The 13,586-nt window shown below is 36.9% G+C and overlaps 1 protein-coding gene across 1 annotated transcript in view; it reads right to left on the reverse strand.

Moving 5' to 3' along the window:
• Positions 1–13,586, reverse strand: part of COL4A4 (collagen type IV alpha 4 chain) — a 62,968-nt gene that overhangs the window by 36,568 nt on the left and 12,814 nt on the right. The window contains exons 5-16 of the mRNA XM_005527108.3: positions 11,109–11,243; positions 10,177–10,221; positions 8,386–8,502; positions 6,470–6,538; positions 6,199–6,234; positions 5,434–5,496; positions 4,935–4,970; positions 4,726–4,767; positions 3,737–3,817; positions 2,809–2,862; positions 1,584–1,643; positions 931–975 (exon numbers count right to left, since the gene is read on the reverse strand). Of these exons, the coding sequence (XP_005527165.3) occupies positions 931–975; positions 1,584–1,643; positions 2,809–2,862; positions 3,737–3,817; positions 4,726–4,767; positions 4,935–4,970; positions 5,434–5,496; positions 6,199–6,234; positions 6,470–6,538; positions 8,386–8,502; positions 10,177–10,221; positions 11,109–11,243 (783 nt within the window). The remainder of the gene's footprint in view (positions 1–930; positions 976–1,583; positions 1,644–2,808; positions 2,863–3,736; positions 3,818–4,725; positions 4,768–4,934; positions 4,971–5,433; positions 5,497–6,198; positions 6,235–6,469; positions 6,539–8,385; positions 8,503–10,176; positions 10,222–11,108; positions 11,244–13,586) is intronic.

Genomic DNA, 13,586 nt, shown 5'->3' on the forward strand with positions numbered 1-13,586 from the left:
TGATGTTATAATTGTGTCCACAGCTTGTTTCAGAGAATTGACTGGATTTGTACAGGAGGTGGTGTTTCACAGACTCTCCTGTGTTGGAAAATTCACAGCATGTATTGCCAGGTTATTCAGACAGTGCTCAGCAGATTTAGCGAACCTGGGGCGCAGAATTAGCTGGAATCCATACCAGCAGACTCTAACAGACTGTCTGCTTAATACAGCTGAAATTGTTTTGCTGCCTGCTGAATGACTCTTAAACTACTGCATGGAAAGCAGCTGCACATCAGCTCTCTTCTCTTTTTATGATTTTCTAATATACTCATCCAGCCAGAACTCAAACTCTTTAGGTAGGCAGGAGTGAAAAACAAAAAGTATTTTTGCAGATAAAACAGTCACGTGGAACACAGCTCTATAGGCAAATATTTATACATTAATGTGATTTATGAACAGCAATATCACTACCTTAACTAGAGTTGGGCAAGATATAGATCTATACACATACATCTATTGTTCTTTATTCCAGTAAGATGTCGTAATTTCATAAGTAAAATTTATCTGACTTAGCATCACTGGAATTTCTCAAGCCAGAAACATGAACAAAACATGCATGCACCACAAAATTACATAAACAATGTCACCATAAAAAACTAAGTTAACATGCTGCACAACTTTTCTATTATGCTGTATGTGTGTCCCACTGACTTTTCCTCCTTGCAACTTCAGATTTCATTAGCAAATTTCAGCCAAATTTCAAAGAGTGGCAGAAATTCAAAGACACAGAGTTCACACAGCTTCTGTGGCAACAGGTAGCAGAAGAGAAAAGAAGGAATGCAATCTGAGCTGTGAAGTATGTGGAAATTCCAAATCTGCAAAAATCCACAGAAAACAAATTCTCACTGATCCCACTGTTCAGGGAGCTGCTTATACTTTCTGCCTTCATACCTTCATTCCAGGAAAACCTGCAGGTCCATAAGATCCAGGATGACCCTAACAAAAACAAGTAGACTGTAAGCTGAAACAGTAAAACTTATATAAAATTAAACCCATCCAGAACTGCTGTTAATGTTACATAGATAAATATTACTTGGGATATCTTCCAAAAACTTTGCAAAGCTTTTGCAAATAGTTTCTGTGAGAAATGGACAAGAATTAGAGCTATAGACCAAAGCAAGCCAGTCCAGTTTGCACTTAATTTTTTTCCCATATTGCATCAAGCATAGTGGAATGCTGCTCCACTTCAACACTGTTAGGCAAATCAAGCACAAGCAAAGCTGCTGTAAAAAACTGCCATCAGCATGTATGGAGAACATTAAACTTACTGTGTTAGTACTGTGCTATTCCAGAGCAGCTTTGTGCTGGTCTAAATATTTAGAGGATAAACCTACAGATTTACTTTCTTTCCAAGGAAAGTTTGTGTGAGCTTATGTTTAAGTCTGAGACAGGGTAAGTCACAGGGGAAGTCTCCTAAATATTCTATACAGGAAGCATGACAGATTAGTTTAAAAAAAAATCCTTAAAGTCTTTTTTGAAATTGCAAACTTAAACTGCACAATTATAGTGAATTTGTGATATAATTTATTGTGTAACTTTCTTACCCGCAATCCAGGGAATCCAGGAAGGCCTTTTTCACCCTTTTCTCCTCTCCCAAGTATGCCCTAGAGCAGTCAAAATAGTTTCTTTAACCAAGATGCTCAGTGAAGCATGCTATAAATTTCAGTATTTATGCATATTTATTAAATTATGTATACATTGCATCGATGGATCTTGTTTCACTTGAGAGGCTCAATCACTGCAGCTGACTTTACACAGCACCACCAGCAGTGCCTAAGTAGTTCCAGTTATTAGAGGAACCTGCTGGGGTCTCTAAGCTTCATATTATTTCAGCAGTTGAATTTGTATATATATATATATATATATATATATATATACACTTTTTTATTATTATTTTTTTTTAAGTTCTGGGCATTGTTTGAGCTGCTTCAGTTGATTTCTCTGTTCCTGCTTATGACTAACAAGTGCATGTATTATCATCTACATAGACAACTAGTACTGGAGCATGCAGATAAAGCCCATCTTTTTCAATGTAAATCTGATAGAAAAATATTAGCTTTGTTCTCTTTTCCAGTGCCAAGTAACAGTGGTCTTTTTATGATGGAAAATGAACTTCTGAAAAAGTGTTAGACTTAAAACTCAGAAATATTATGTTCATGCTTCTCAGTTCTTCTCTTCTGCTACAAAGCTAAGTTTTTAACACAGAATCATTATTTTGTCTCCAATTATCCTCTGTTTTTCTGAGATCTGGCAGCTTCCTGCCTATGGATTTTCCTCTTCTGGCACCTCTGTGTTTATATTGATCATGTTGACAGAAAGAAAAGGTAGAATAGACAGAGCAACTCTTTCTCCAAACAGGTGGCTCTGCCTTCTCTACCCTTGGGGATATCCACAGTGTCAAGTTAAAGTCATTCCTCAACCTTCTGTGATGAATATACATCATGCCCCATTAAGAACACATTCAGATCACCCTTTTCTCTTATTGAGGAAAAATAATCTGTACTTGTATTTTCTTCACAGTTCCAATCCATTAGGTCAACAGCCCAACTGGCAAAAATACTGACCTTTTGCTACCAGGCAACACTCAATAGGTAGGTATAAAAGAGACTCAGAAAGATTTTCCAAAGGGTTTTGAAATATTTTTGCTTTCACACTGATTAAGGTGGTGATTAAATTTCACAGCAAAAAATGCTGTGCTTTAGAAGTTTAACATAATAACCACAGAAGGACTTTGCCAGCACCATGGGAAAAAAAAGTGCCGTTACTTACTTTGGGTCCACGTGGCCCTCTGTCTCCTGTCACCCCAGGTAATCCTTTTTGGCCCTACACGTAAAAAGAAAGTTTTTGTGTATGTTTACTGGTTCCCTAAGTTGAGGCTGCAGGAGCTGGCAATGTCAAGTTCACCTTTTCATTTGTGTATTTGAGGAAATCAGACTTGAGGACAAAGAGGGCTCTGCAACAATAGAGGGCTCTGTAACAGAGTTTTTGCTTAAAAATACCATGGGTTATAAACATTCTAATGTTCTAAGTCACTCAGCTGTAGCTATGGTAGGTGTGATGTTGAAGTACAGGATGTCCAGGAAAGTTGTGGATGCCCCATTCTTGAAAATGTCTAGGCCAGTTTGGATGAGGCTTTGAGCAACCTGGTCTAGTGAAAAGTGTCCCTGGCCATGGCAGAGGAATTAGGACTAGCTGATCTTTAAGGACTCTTCCAATCCAAACCATTTCATGATTCTGTGATAAAACTGACAACAAAATCACACTTAATTTTTATATCAAAAAAGGCACCCTAGAAGGGTTAGGGTTGGTTCAAACCTGTAGATTGGAGTACAGTTGCCAGTGATATGCAAAATTTAAAGTATTAGTGAAGAGCCACAAAGAGATTCAATAGCACAGTAATCAAATTTGCCAAGATGCCTGAAATATGATCTGCCCATGACAAAAAATAAAGAAAACCAAAGCAAGGGCAGTATCTCCTTTCTGCATTAAGACAGCCTTCCCTCCAGAACATGAACTAAAGCACACGTGGGGTATCCTCTCCTGAAAGCTTGTAGGAGGGTGCTGAACACAGGATTCTGCTGCAGCTGGTAGTTTCTCACAGAAAGATAGGTTTGTCTTATGCCATCCTTTCAAAAATTCCATCACAGGATTGTAGTTGCCAAGTTGAGCGCTGTTAAATATGATGACAAATTAACACCTTTTGTCCTTTGAACAGCTGAGCTCCAGGAGGTCCAACTAACAGCGGTAACCCAGGCGGCCCAGGCAGTCCAATGTCGCCCTGTGGAAGCCAAAACAACAGCAGAGATGTTACATGCAGTATTTCAGTGACTCTCAGCTTGTTTTCCTGTTGTAACACAGCACTACATATTTCTGTTCTCACTGAAAATGTACCAATTACCTGCAGATAAAGGTTTGCACTGAGATCTTTAAGCTTCTTTACCATCTGCCCAGATGAGTAAGCATCCCAGGCTGGCAATCTAACCACCTATTCTCCTGAGTCATTAAAAATAATCTTACAGCTAAAGAAATAAATGAGAATGTCTGGCTCCCACTCCAAATCTGCTGTGGAGATAGTAGTTACAGGATTGTCAAATCTCTTATGTGTACATACAGTCTCTCATGTTCTAGACCAAAGCATTTAAGCACAAGACTTTGTGAATGTGAAATTAACTTATTGGTTCGCTATGGAAAAATTTGCACAAATTCTAAGAACTGATTGGACCAATTCATAGAAGAAATATCAAATATTCCAGATTGGTTCTACATATCCTGAGTATGCTAATATAGGTGGAGACCGGTAGAGGAACAATTATGCGTTTCTTACACCCTTTCCTTGACATCTGTTCTGCACTTAGCAAGAGATGAGATTCAGGGACTCATCTGGTACAGCCCTTGTCACTAAATAATCACAATTACTGTTGTAATTGCCTTGCTGTGTCTGTTCAGAATGTATGTAAATGCTTAGTAACACTGATAGTTGCTTTTTGAAATCTTCAGAATGTGCTTGATTCCGAGCATGCAGCTCACTGAAGGAATCACTTCTGCTCAGAATTGATTCAATAACTTCTTCTGTTCTAACATGATTAGCAGGAGACAAAGCCACAATGAATGGGTTCCAGGGAACCCAACAAGACTATTATTCTTCTAACTCTACAGCAATAATATATTTATTATTTATTTTCTTACCGGCTCCCCCTTTTGTCCATCCACTCCAATCCCTGGATTTCCCTAATTGATAAAGAATGTACACAGTTTCAGCATGATCAGAAAATACTAACATTAGCATTTAATCAAGTAACTCTTTTGAAAAACTTGGTAACAAATGAACAAAAGGAACATTTCAAACAGTTGTATAAATTATTATTTCACTAAAAGCTTCAGAAGTTATTACCTACCTGTTCACCTGGTAAACCAGGGTAACCTGGAATACCCTTTAAAAGAGAATGAAGACAAGTTAATATGTCTGATTTAGAGACAGCTTTTGAAAATTATTTCCTCTTGCTTACAGAACCTAGAGTCAGAATTTTCTCTTGGGGTGCACCTATTCCAAAGTGCAATTTACTTCACTTGGTCACTGCTTTTAGGAGGGCTGACCTATGGTTTCCCCCTTTCTTGTCTCCCACAGGTGGTCTTGGGAAAAGGGATTAAGGAGAGAGCACTAGGAGCATTTCTCCATCACCACAGACTACCAGGATGAAACATGTTCATGCAGACATGGCAAGGAACAACATATTCCTCAACTTCCAAACTCATAAGGTAAAGCAAAAGTCTAACTTATCACCTGCCTCAAAAACTACTTTTAGACTTTGATTCACATTAAGGCAAGTTCTAAAACAGGTAGACAAGAATGAATACATATCCTACGGCAAGGCTGTATAACTGTGGTGATCTTACAGGCAAGCCTGGATGGCCTGGGTATCCAGATGGGCCTGTTGTACCTCTTGACCCTCTAGGTCCCTGGAAAAGATGGCAAAAGGTCTTTTTATGAACATGAAAAGAACTTGCCCTTTTCTACACAAACAGCCCCTCCAAAACACCTTGGACTCAGACTGCTGGCCACTGGATTCCACCCATGGCCCAAAGTTTATACCATGCCTGAAATCTCCCTGTGACTAGAGCAGCCCAGCACCAGATTCCGGGTAATACCAGACAAGGCACAGATCTATGTTATTTATGCACTGAGAGTTCATTTTTTCAGCAATTGAGCTATGGTGCAGGGACAATTCATCACCTTTTTGAAGGGTATAACAAAACGAACCCAAAGCCCTCAAGAATGTAATTCAGCAACAAAATTAAATTCTCTCCTTCTTTCATGCTCTTATGGCTGGAATATGATAGAGTGCTACTTGGGAGATCCATCAGATACAGTAGAAGATTTCACATCTTGAATTGCAGAGAGAAAATATTCTGGAGTACCAGGGCAACAGCTGCTCCACACACAGCTAACGCAGTGAGAATGGTCTGTTTCTACTACCTTTCAGCCAGCATGAACTGGCCATGGGAAGAGACTATTGAGACTTGATGTTTCTCAGACTTTATTCTGGAATTTTGCTATTTAAGGCAGGCAGAGAAACCCCAGTATTTCTTACCATACTAAGGAGAAAAAATTGAAGATCTTCAAGACAAAAAGCAATTACAGAACCCACTGACTGTACTTACAGGCATGCCAGGGGGTCCAGGATCACCTCTCTCTCCCTGTAATGACAATCATTTAGCAAATGAACCAGTTCAAGCTTTCTTGTGCTTACTTTCTCACTTTACAGATATTAAGATCATAAACTATCCTCTAGAGTTGCATAAGTGATTTCAGTTTTTTTTTTTTTTTTTTTTTCGCTAAGTTTTATTAACTAGTGAGAAGTAATGGAGCAATTACATTTACCATACATGTTTTCCTACAGTGGATGATTTTTTTTCACAATCTGATACTTACTGGAAGTCCTTTTCCAAAATGTGAAATATACACTGAATTTCCTTTTTCTCCTTTCTGCCCTGGAATTCCCTTTAAAGAAAAAGAATCTTTTAAAACATGACCCACTTACTGATATCCTACATTTTCATGGAGACTGTATGATAACTTCTCAGGCTGTGACTTTCTGGTGCACCTGTATCACAAGGTCAGTCAGAATGAAACAGGGAAGGTATTTCTCCCTGGAATGGTACAATAAAGGCAGGAATTACAGCTGTCTGCAGCTGGATAAAGCTACAGTAGATTGGATACAGATTACAGGTAAACAACAGCTGCTAGGGAACACATTAAACAAACAAAAATTTGTATTTATCTTTAGTTATTTTATATGTGGTCTCTTGTAAAATAAAACATCTTTGTTAGATTCAGTTTTTTATCTTCTATATAACTTAGGTAAGGCCTTACAGATAGAAGTTACTTTATTTTCCAACAAGACTGATGAAGTAAAGCACATAAAAACGTACACAGTGTTAAATAAAATTATACAGGACAATGTTATAAATAAGAATTAGGAAAAAATGGTGGCTGTAATGTACAGTCAAGTTAGTACCTGGTACAACAAATCAATTTAAAAATAGGCAATCTGCACAGAAAGGTTGGAATTGGATTCTTGCATACAAGCAAATGTGGTTACTGTGTGTTGTTTTTCTGGGTAGCTAAATGAATTTGCACTGGAATTTCAGCATGCATATCCACGTCTACATGCCTATTGTGTCTCCCTGTTTTTGTAGGCTGCAAATACTTTTCTAGGCCTGCTAAAGAGCATGCTCTTGAAATTGGTAGGATTTATGCTGTAATTTGTCTCATGTCCCATTTTTCCTTTATGTCACTTCTCTAATTACAAAGAGTAAAATTCTATTTTGAAGGCCATAGTAAGTAAGAAAATACAGGTGAAATAAGAGTTTCAGCAGAAGTAACAAGTTACTTTCAGAGGTATAACAAATGAGGTTATTAGTAAGTTTATGATGTGTCTTTCATAGCATGAAACTGTATTTTATTCTAATTGCTATTATCTTTGATAACATCATTACACTCTTGCACCTGCTCCATATTTTTCTAATGGCTGAATTCAGTGTTTTACTTAGCTCTCACTAAACACATCTGATTTTTCAAGTAAAGTGCAGTTGTTTTTATTGTGTTAGAAATTTTCAGGGAAGCTGTTAGACCAACTAATCAGCTCTTATTCATTCAGAACTAAAACTTGTTTCCATAAAAAGTCAAAGACTGGTGACTAGAACTGTTCAGCAAAATTTCTTTGGAGCTACAGTAATTTATTTCCCTTAATGATAAGAATCTTTTTTTCTTCAGTGGTTGAGTACTGCTAACACAGACTTAAATAATTTTAAAGTGCCTTCCATTTTAACAGAAAAAGTAAACAAATATTAAAGTCCTAATTTCCAACATTTTAACTGTGGAACAATCTCTACATATACTGATCCATGCCCAGGCAAGACTAGGAGTGCACAGAGCACGGAAGTGTAAAAAAGTGGTACCAAATCTTAGAGTGTAACAGGACTTGTTGAACCTTCCTCTTACTTTTATGTCATCTCATCTATGTCCCTACTAGTAGTGCCTTTAAGAAATGTCAAGTACTAATGAATGGTATGGTGGTTTCAAGCTACTCCTTCTCATTCTGGGGAAACAGGTCAGAATTTAGCTCTCAAGGCAGCCATATATGTACTTCAATGATATAGGAGCTTATTTCACATTCAAGCTTCATCTGTTAAGGCAGTGTGTTTCACTCCCATTAATTTGAGTAAGAATTCCTAGGAATTCCCTGTGCAGCACTGCAAAGCTGATGCCACAGTCTAAGAGGCATTTTAAGAGCTGTGAGCTTGGAAGGAAAATGCACGTGCACAGTGGGAATGCCTTTCACATACATAAGGACCTCTTGGTCCCACATAACCGTTTTCTCCTGGAAATCCTGGGTCTCCCCTTGAGCCATTGCAGCCATCCAAACCATGCTTGCCTCTGGGTCCTTCCATTCCTGGGAGGCCCTGAAAGACAGTTTAATATTTATTAGAAATACACCATGATTAATGGGAAATTACTTTTTAAATGAACAGAACAGTTCAGAACCAAATATATCTCAGATGTGAATGAGATGACCTGTCACAGTGGTGCTGGTTTCATACTCTTGCATTACAAATGTCTTCTATTCTGAATAGATTTTTTTGTGGTGCAGAACAAATTAGGTAAGTCTTTTGTTTATTTGGTTTTTTTGATGGATAGCAAATACAGCAGGGACAACACTGGTTAAGAGGACCAGACTGTGCTCTCACTTGAGGGAAAAAGTAATGTTCTGCCTTCTCAGAGAATACAGCTCTTTAGCTATAGTCTTTCTTGTAAAAAGTTGAAAAAAACCCACAGGGAAAAAAAAAGTAATCTCAAGCAGCCTCATGTTTTTTAATTGTTAGGATAAAACAAGTAAAAAGAGGACACAGCCTCACAGCTTGACTCAGGCACACAGTAATTACAGAGACTGTGATTTTTCTAACCTAGCAATAACTAACCAGGGTCCAGATAAGGATTAGTTCTACTAAAAATTAGGAACTGGGCAATGAAACAATGAGATTTTTCTTGGAATCATCTTCCTGTTGGAGAAAAAAACTATTTTTCACAGAATTAAAGATTTTCTTAAGGATAAAATATAAGTTCTGACCCAAAATTATTTGGGGGGGAGGGGAATCTGAAAAATTGCCAAGAAAGTATCCTCCTGGTCATTTGCCTGAAATGCTTTTGTCAATTCTACCTTCCTCTTGTCTGTGAATACTTCAGTCTAATTTGGGGACACTGCTTTTAAATTAACATTTTTTGCAAAGAAGAATATACATTTCTTGGGAACACTTCCTTTTTTTTTTTTTTTTGTGCCAGATTTTGGGCTTGTGACCTCTATATTATCCAGACAGTTTTGCAACAGTCACACTGTCAAATGTGGGCAGCTGACAAGCAAATGCTACAACACCCACTCAACTTTTGGTTCTGTTTCCACTTTCAAAATTCAACATTTTAGCTTTGATCCATATGAAACTGGTAACATCACAGGAATTCAGTTCTAGTAGAGTATTTTGAAAAATGCAGTATCTAAGATACTATTATACCAATTTTCACACCGAAGAAGACATTCATAAAAATATGTTACCACATGCTTATAAAGACATAATTTGGGCCCACTTTCCTTATTCAGTCCCTATTCAGTTTAAAATTACTGGACCCATTGGTTGGATTTCTTCCTGCAAAAGGACTACAAGCAAAAATCAGAACGTTTGAACAAAAAACAGTGCATCATTTGAGATATTTTCAGAGATGTTAAGAATGAACCAAGCAGACTACAGTCTGCTATAGAGCCTGAGAGAAGAAATACACTCCTTTTAAACCTAGCTCTGACACATGCTCCATGGCCATGGGTAGTCTCTGCCTTCACTGCCCTACTCCTGCATGAAAATTCTGTGTTTATGTCATTGGGATTTGGTGGCATTTGTTATCAATAGGAAACAGTTTAAGTTAACATACTTATTTTACATTTTTTCAAAACATGTAACTCTCTGAGAGAAATTTTATCAATAAGTATAAAGCCAAACAATTGAGTGAGCGGATTATTCTGCTAGAGGACTTGCTATGAATTTATAGGACCTGTAATCTTTATAAAGAAATATTTGTTCAATACGTACAGGAACACCATCTAAACCAGGAAATCCTGGGACTCCAGTTGGGCCCTAAAAACAGGTGAAATATGAAAAAACGAAGTTGATGAGGTCATTAACTCTTAAAAAGAATGAAAACCAAGAATATGTGGTATTATATAGCAAGAAACAAAAAACCGGTCTTGTTTGAAATATGAATCAAAAGTCATAATTTTCAGCAATTAAGTATCTGAAAAAAACTTCTACAGGCCTAGCAGAAGACTAATACCAACAGTTACCCATGTAACAGGTGGTACAGTACAGGACAAATGTCTAATACTCAATAGTCATTCAATGTCTCATTAAATGACAGAGAATGGGAAGTTGACTGTAACTTATATTTCTGTACATAATTTCACAATCCTGCTCCTGCTTTGATAATACCAGCAGTTCAATTTTTGTTTACAGCATTTACATTTCAGGTGTGCTAGATACTGACATCAGTGATTTCACTCTGAGATCTGTCAATTTGGACTACTAAACCCAATATGAAGTACTAAGAACCAGGGATTGTACAGATATGAAAGATATGAATCTGATCTGCAATTTATATTCTGTAAGTGGTAATAAAATTCTGTTTAGTCCAGCACTTTTAAAAGCACCATACTGCTCCCTCCAGCTCCACATTTCTATACCTTCTTTGAGGTTAAGGAGGATGACATGGTATGTGACAATCAGAGTCTGTCTGTTCATCATATTGTATGTCTTTTGACAATTCTAATTTTGCAATCCACAGCAAAATATTGCCTGAAATATTTTTTCAAGAATTAATTTTCTGTAATTAACTTCTGTGAGAATTTTGTGTGAGCAAGAGTATAGTTTGGCAAATGCTTTTTGGTCATTCAGGTTCTGTTTCACTTATCACCATTTAACATTGCATACTGTATACACCTAAAAGAGCTGTCTGTGGTGTTTCCTACCTTATCACCTTTTTCTCCAGCTGGTCCAGGCCTCCCATTCTCACCTCTCTGTCCTTTCTCCCCTGGCAGACCAGCTGGTCCTGTAGATCCCAAGGCCCCAATTGGACCTTGAGCTCCCAGATCACCAGGCTGACCCTGAAAAGAGTCCAAAGAAGTGAATGACTACTGCTGTAACCCCCACAGCAATTCAGAGATGACTCTGTGGATAAAACAAGGCTTACAATGCATAAATATTCATGATTCAGAACAGATTCTGGACAGCCTGCAAAACTGTCCCATACATAAGGTGCCGTAGGAGCACAACCTTAAAGTTTAACAACTTGCTCAAGGTGAACATTGCTTTTCACCTTCATCAGGTCTCCAAGATCACCTCTCTGAGATGCCTGCGATAACCTGCAAGTCTTCCTGGCTCCACCAATTTAAGTATCACCTTTTGCAAGCTTAGAACAACAATGAGCATTTGTTTTCCCACCAGAAAAATGAGGACTCATTTTAGACAAAGGGACTTTGTACACAATTAGAACAAATCAAACAAGTTCCCTCTTTTAGTCATGATATGCCAATTATCTTAAATTTTTCTACTCATGTTTTTCATAATCACTATCATATCTTAGTGCCTCATTTAAAACCTGTGAAGCTTCCTGGAGAAAAAAAAATAATAGTTATTAGCTAATATATTTACAGTAAATACCAGTTTTACCAGATTGTGTTAAAAGGGGTTGGGAGGTTGAAGAATGTAATTTATTTATAAATGGCTCTAAAATTAGTATTTGTAACTTCATTACTATACAGTCTCCACAGACTTCTATTAATGTTTCCAAGGTAATATACATTCTCCTGAAGAAAAATTATTTCCCATGCCAACTGGACTTTTCAGTCTATAACACTAGTGTGGAGCTGTTTCAGATGTGTTGCAGTTTTTCTGTGCTGCTCAACAACTATGCAATCATAGATTCAAAGTGCTGAATAAAGCAAGCTTTCTAATCAGGCTTCACATGTGAGCTGTCTACACTTCCACCCCACAAAAATCTGTGTATTTGCAGGTCTTTATTTCTCTTACAAATATTTTTCATTTTATATCATTATCCTTGTTTACCTGTAACTTGTTCTGTTTCCAAACTGAATACTGTTTTGCTTTCTTTTCAGACTTCATCCATTAATTATAATAACTATAATTAATTATATTAGTTACACAGTATGTGTAATCAATCAATAATTTATTGTAGTATAGAATTAATTATTATAATTAATTATAATCCAGTACTTTAAAAAAGAGCAAAATGGAACACCATACATTCCTGAGAAAACCATATAGCTTTAGAACCACTTGAGGGCAGTAAAAGATATTTCAGTATTCACAGAAATAACAGATAATATATCTTAACTTTTATGAATGGATTGAAGGAAGAAAAAAAAGATGGAAATGAAAGATGATTGTAAGATATGTAGCTTCAGGAAGCAAAAGAACTGAATGCTTGCTTCTCAGTGTAAACATTTCATCAGGCTGAATCTGTCTGGACAAAATCTTTTGAATTATAAGCAGGGACTTAAGCTTCTTTTACTTTTTATTTATTTTCTAACTGTCTTTTTAAAATCAGTGTGATTTGACAGTTGGACCAGTGAAAAAAATGCATGGTATGCATCATTTAATCAAATCAGCAAAGCAACAGAGAAGGTAATTTACTACCTGTTTGGACAAGAATGTACTATAGGTTCATGACACATGGAAGTAGGCCTGGATGACCACTGGCCCTTAAGCTATGAACAGGAACTTAGTCCAGAGGCTGGGAAAAGAAGTCCTACACTTAGAATAAAGGACCACATGAAGAATTCTCATATGAGTCATGTTCCATATATCTTTACTCGCTCCTCTCACTTCAGCCTTGATCCTGCTTCCAGAGAAGTCACTGGCAAAAAATCCAGGGCAGAATCAGTATGTTGTCTTCTCTAACAGTTAAAATTTTTGTGATACCAGAATTTCAGCAGTGTAAAATATGATGCAAATTAAGGACTACTGATATCAAAAGCTGATGATTCTGAACCCTTGTTAACAGTGAATGGACAGTCAGGATTCTGGGTTTTGAGTGTTTGCTGCATGAACAGTTACAGCCTGTCTACTGGCAGTGTCTTGCTCATTCTATGTTAGAATGAATTTATTAATTGAAGTATTTCTAATGCAGGTATTCTGCCCTTTAAATTATTAAAAAAATAATTGGACAACCATTTTAATTAAAGCATCATTTTGAGACAAGTGAAATTAGACTAATAATAAAATACAACAGTTTGAACCATTAACTTTACTGGAAATGGTATGGCTTTGTAGTTCTCTAAACTAGCTATTACCTTGCAAAATGCATCATTCATCAACAGTAAAAGTATAAGATGTTTTGCACTAATTTTTTTTTTAATTAATAGTGAGTATGCTCTGCATTCACGAGTTGAAAATTTTCAAAACATGTTATATCCTTTGGACAGTTA

The sequence above is a fragment of the Pseudopodoces humilis genome, chromosome 11 (genome assembly GCF_049639895.1).
Source record: "Pseudopodoces humilis isolate 2021_Gansu_Grassland_sample_001 chromosome 11, ASM4963989v1, whole genome shotgun sequence".
Lineage (NCBI taxonomy): Eukaryota > Metazoa > Chordata > Aves > Passeriformes > Paridae > Pseudopodoces > Pseudopodoces humilis.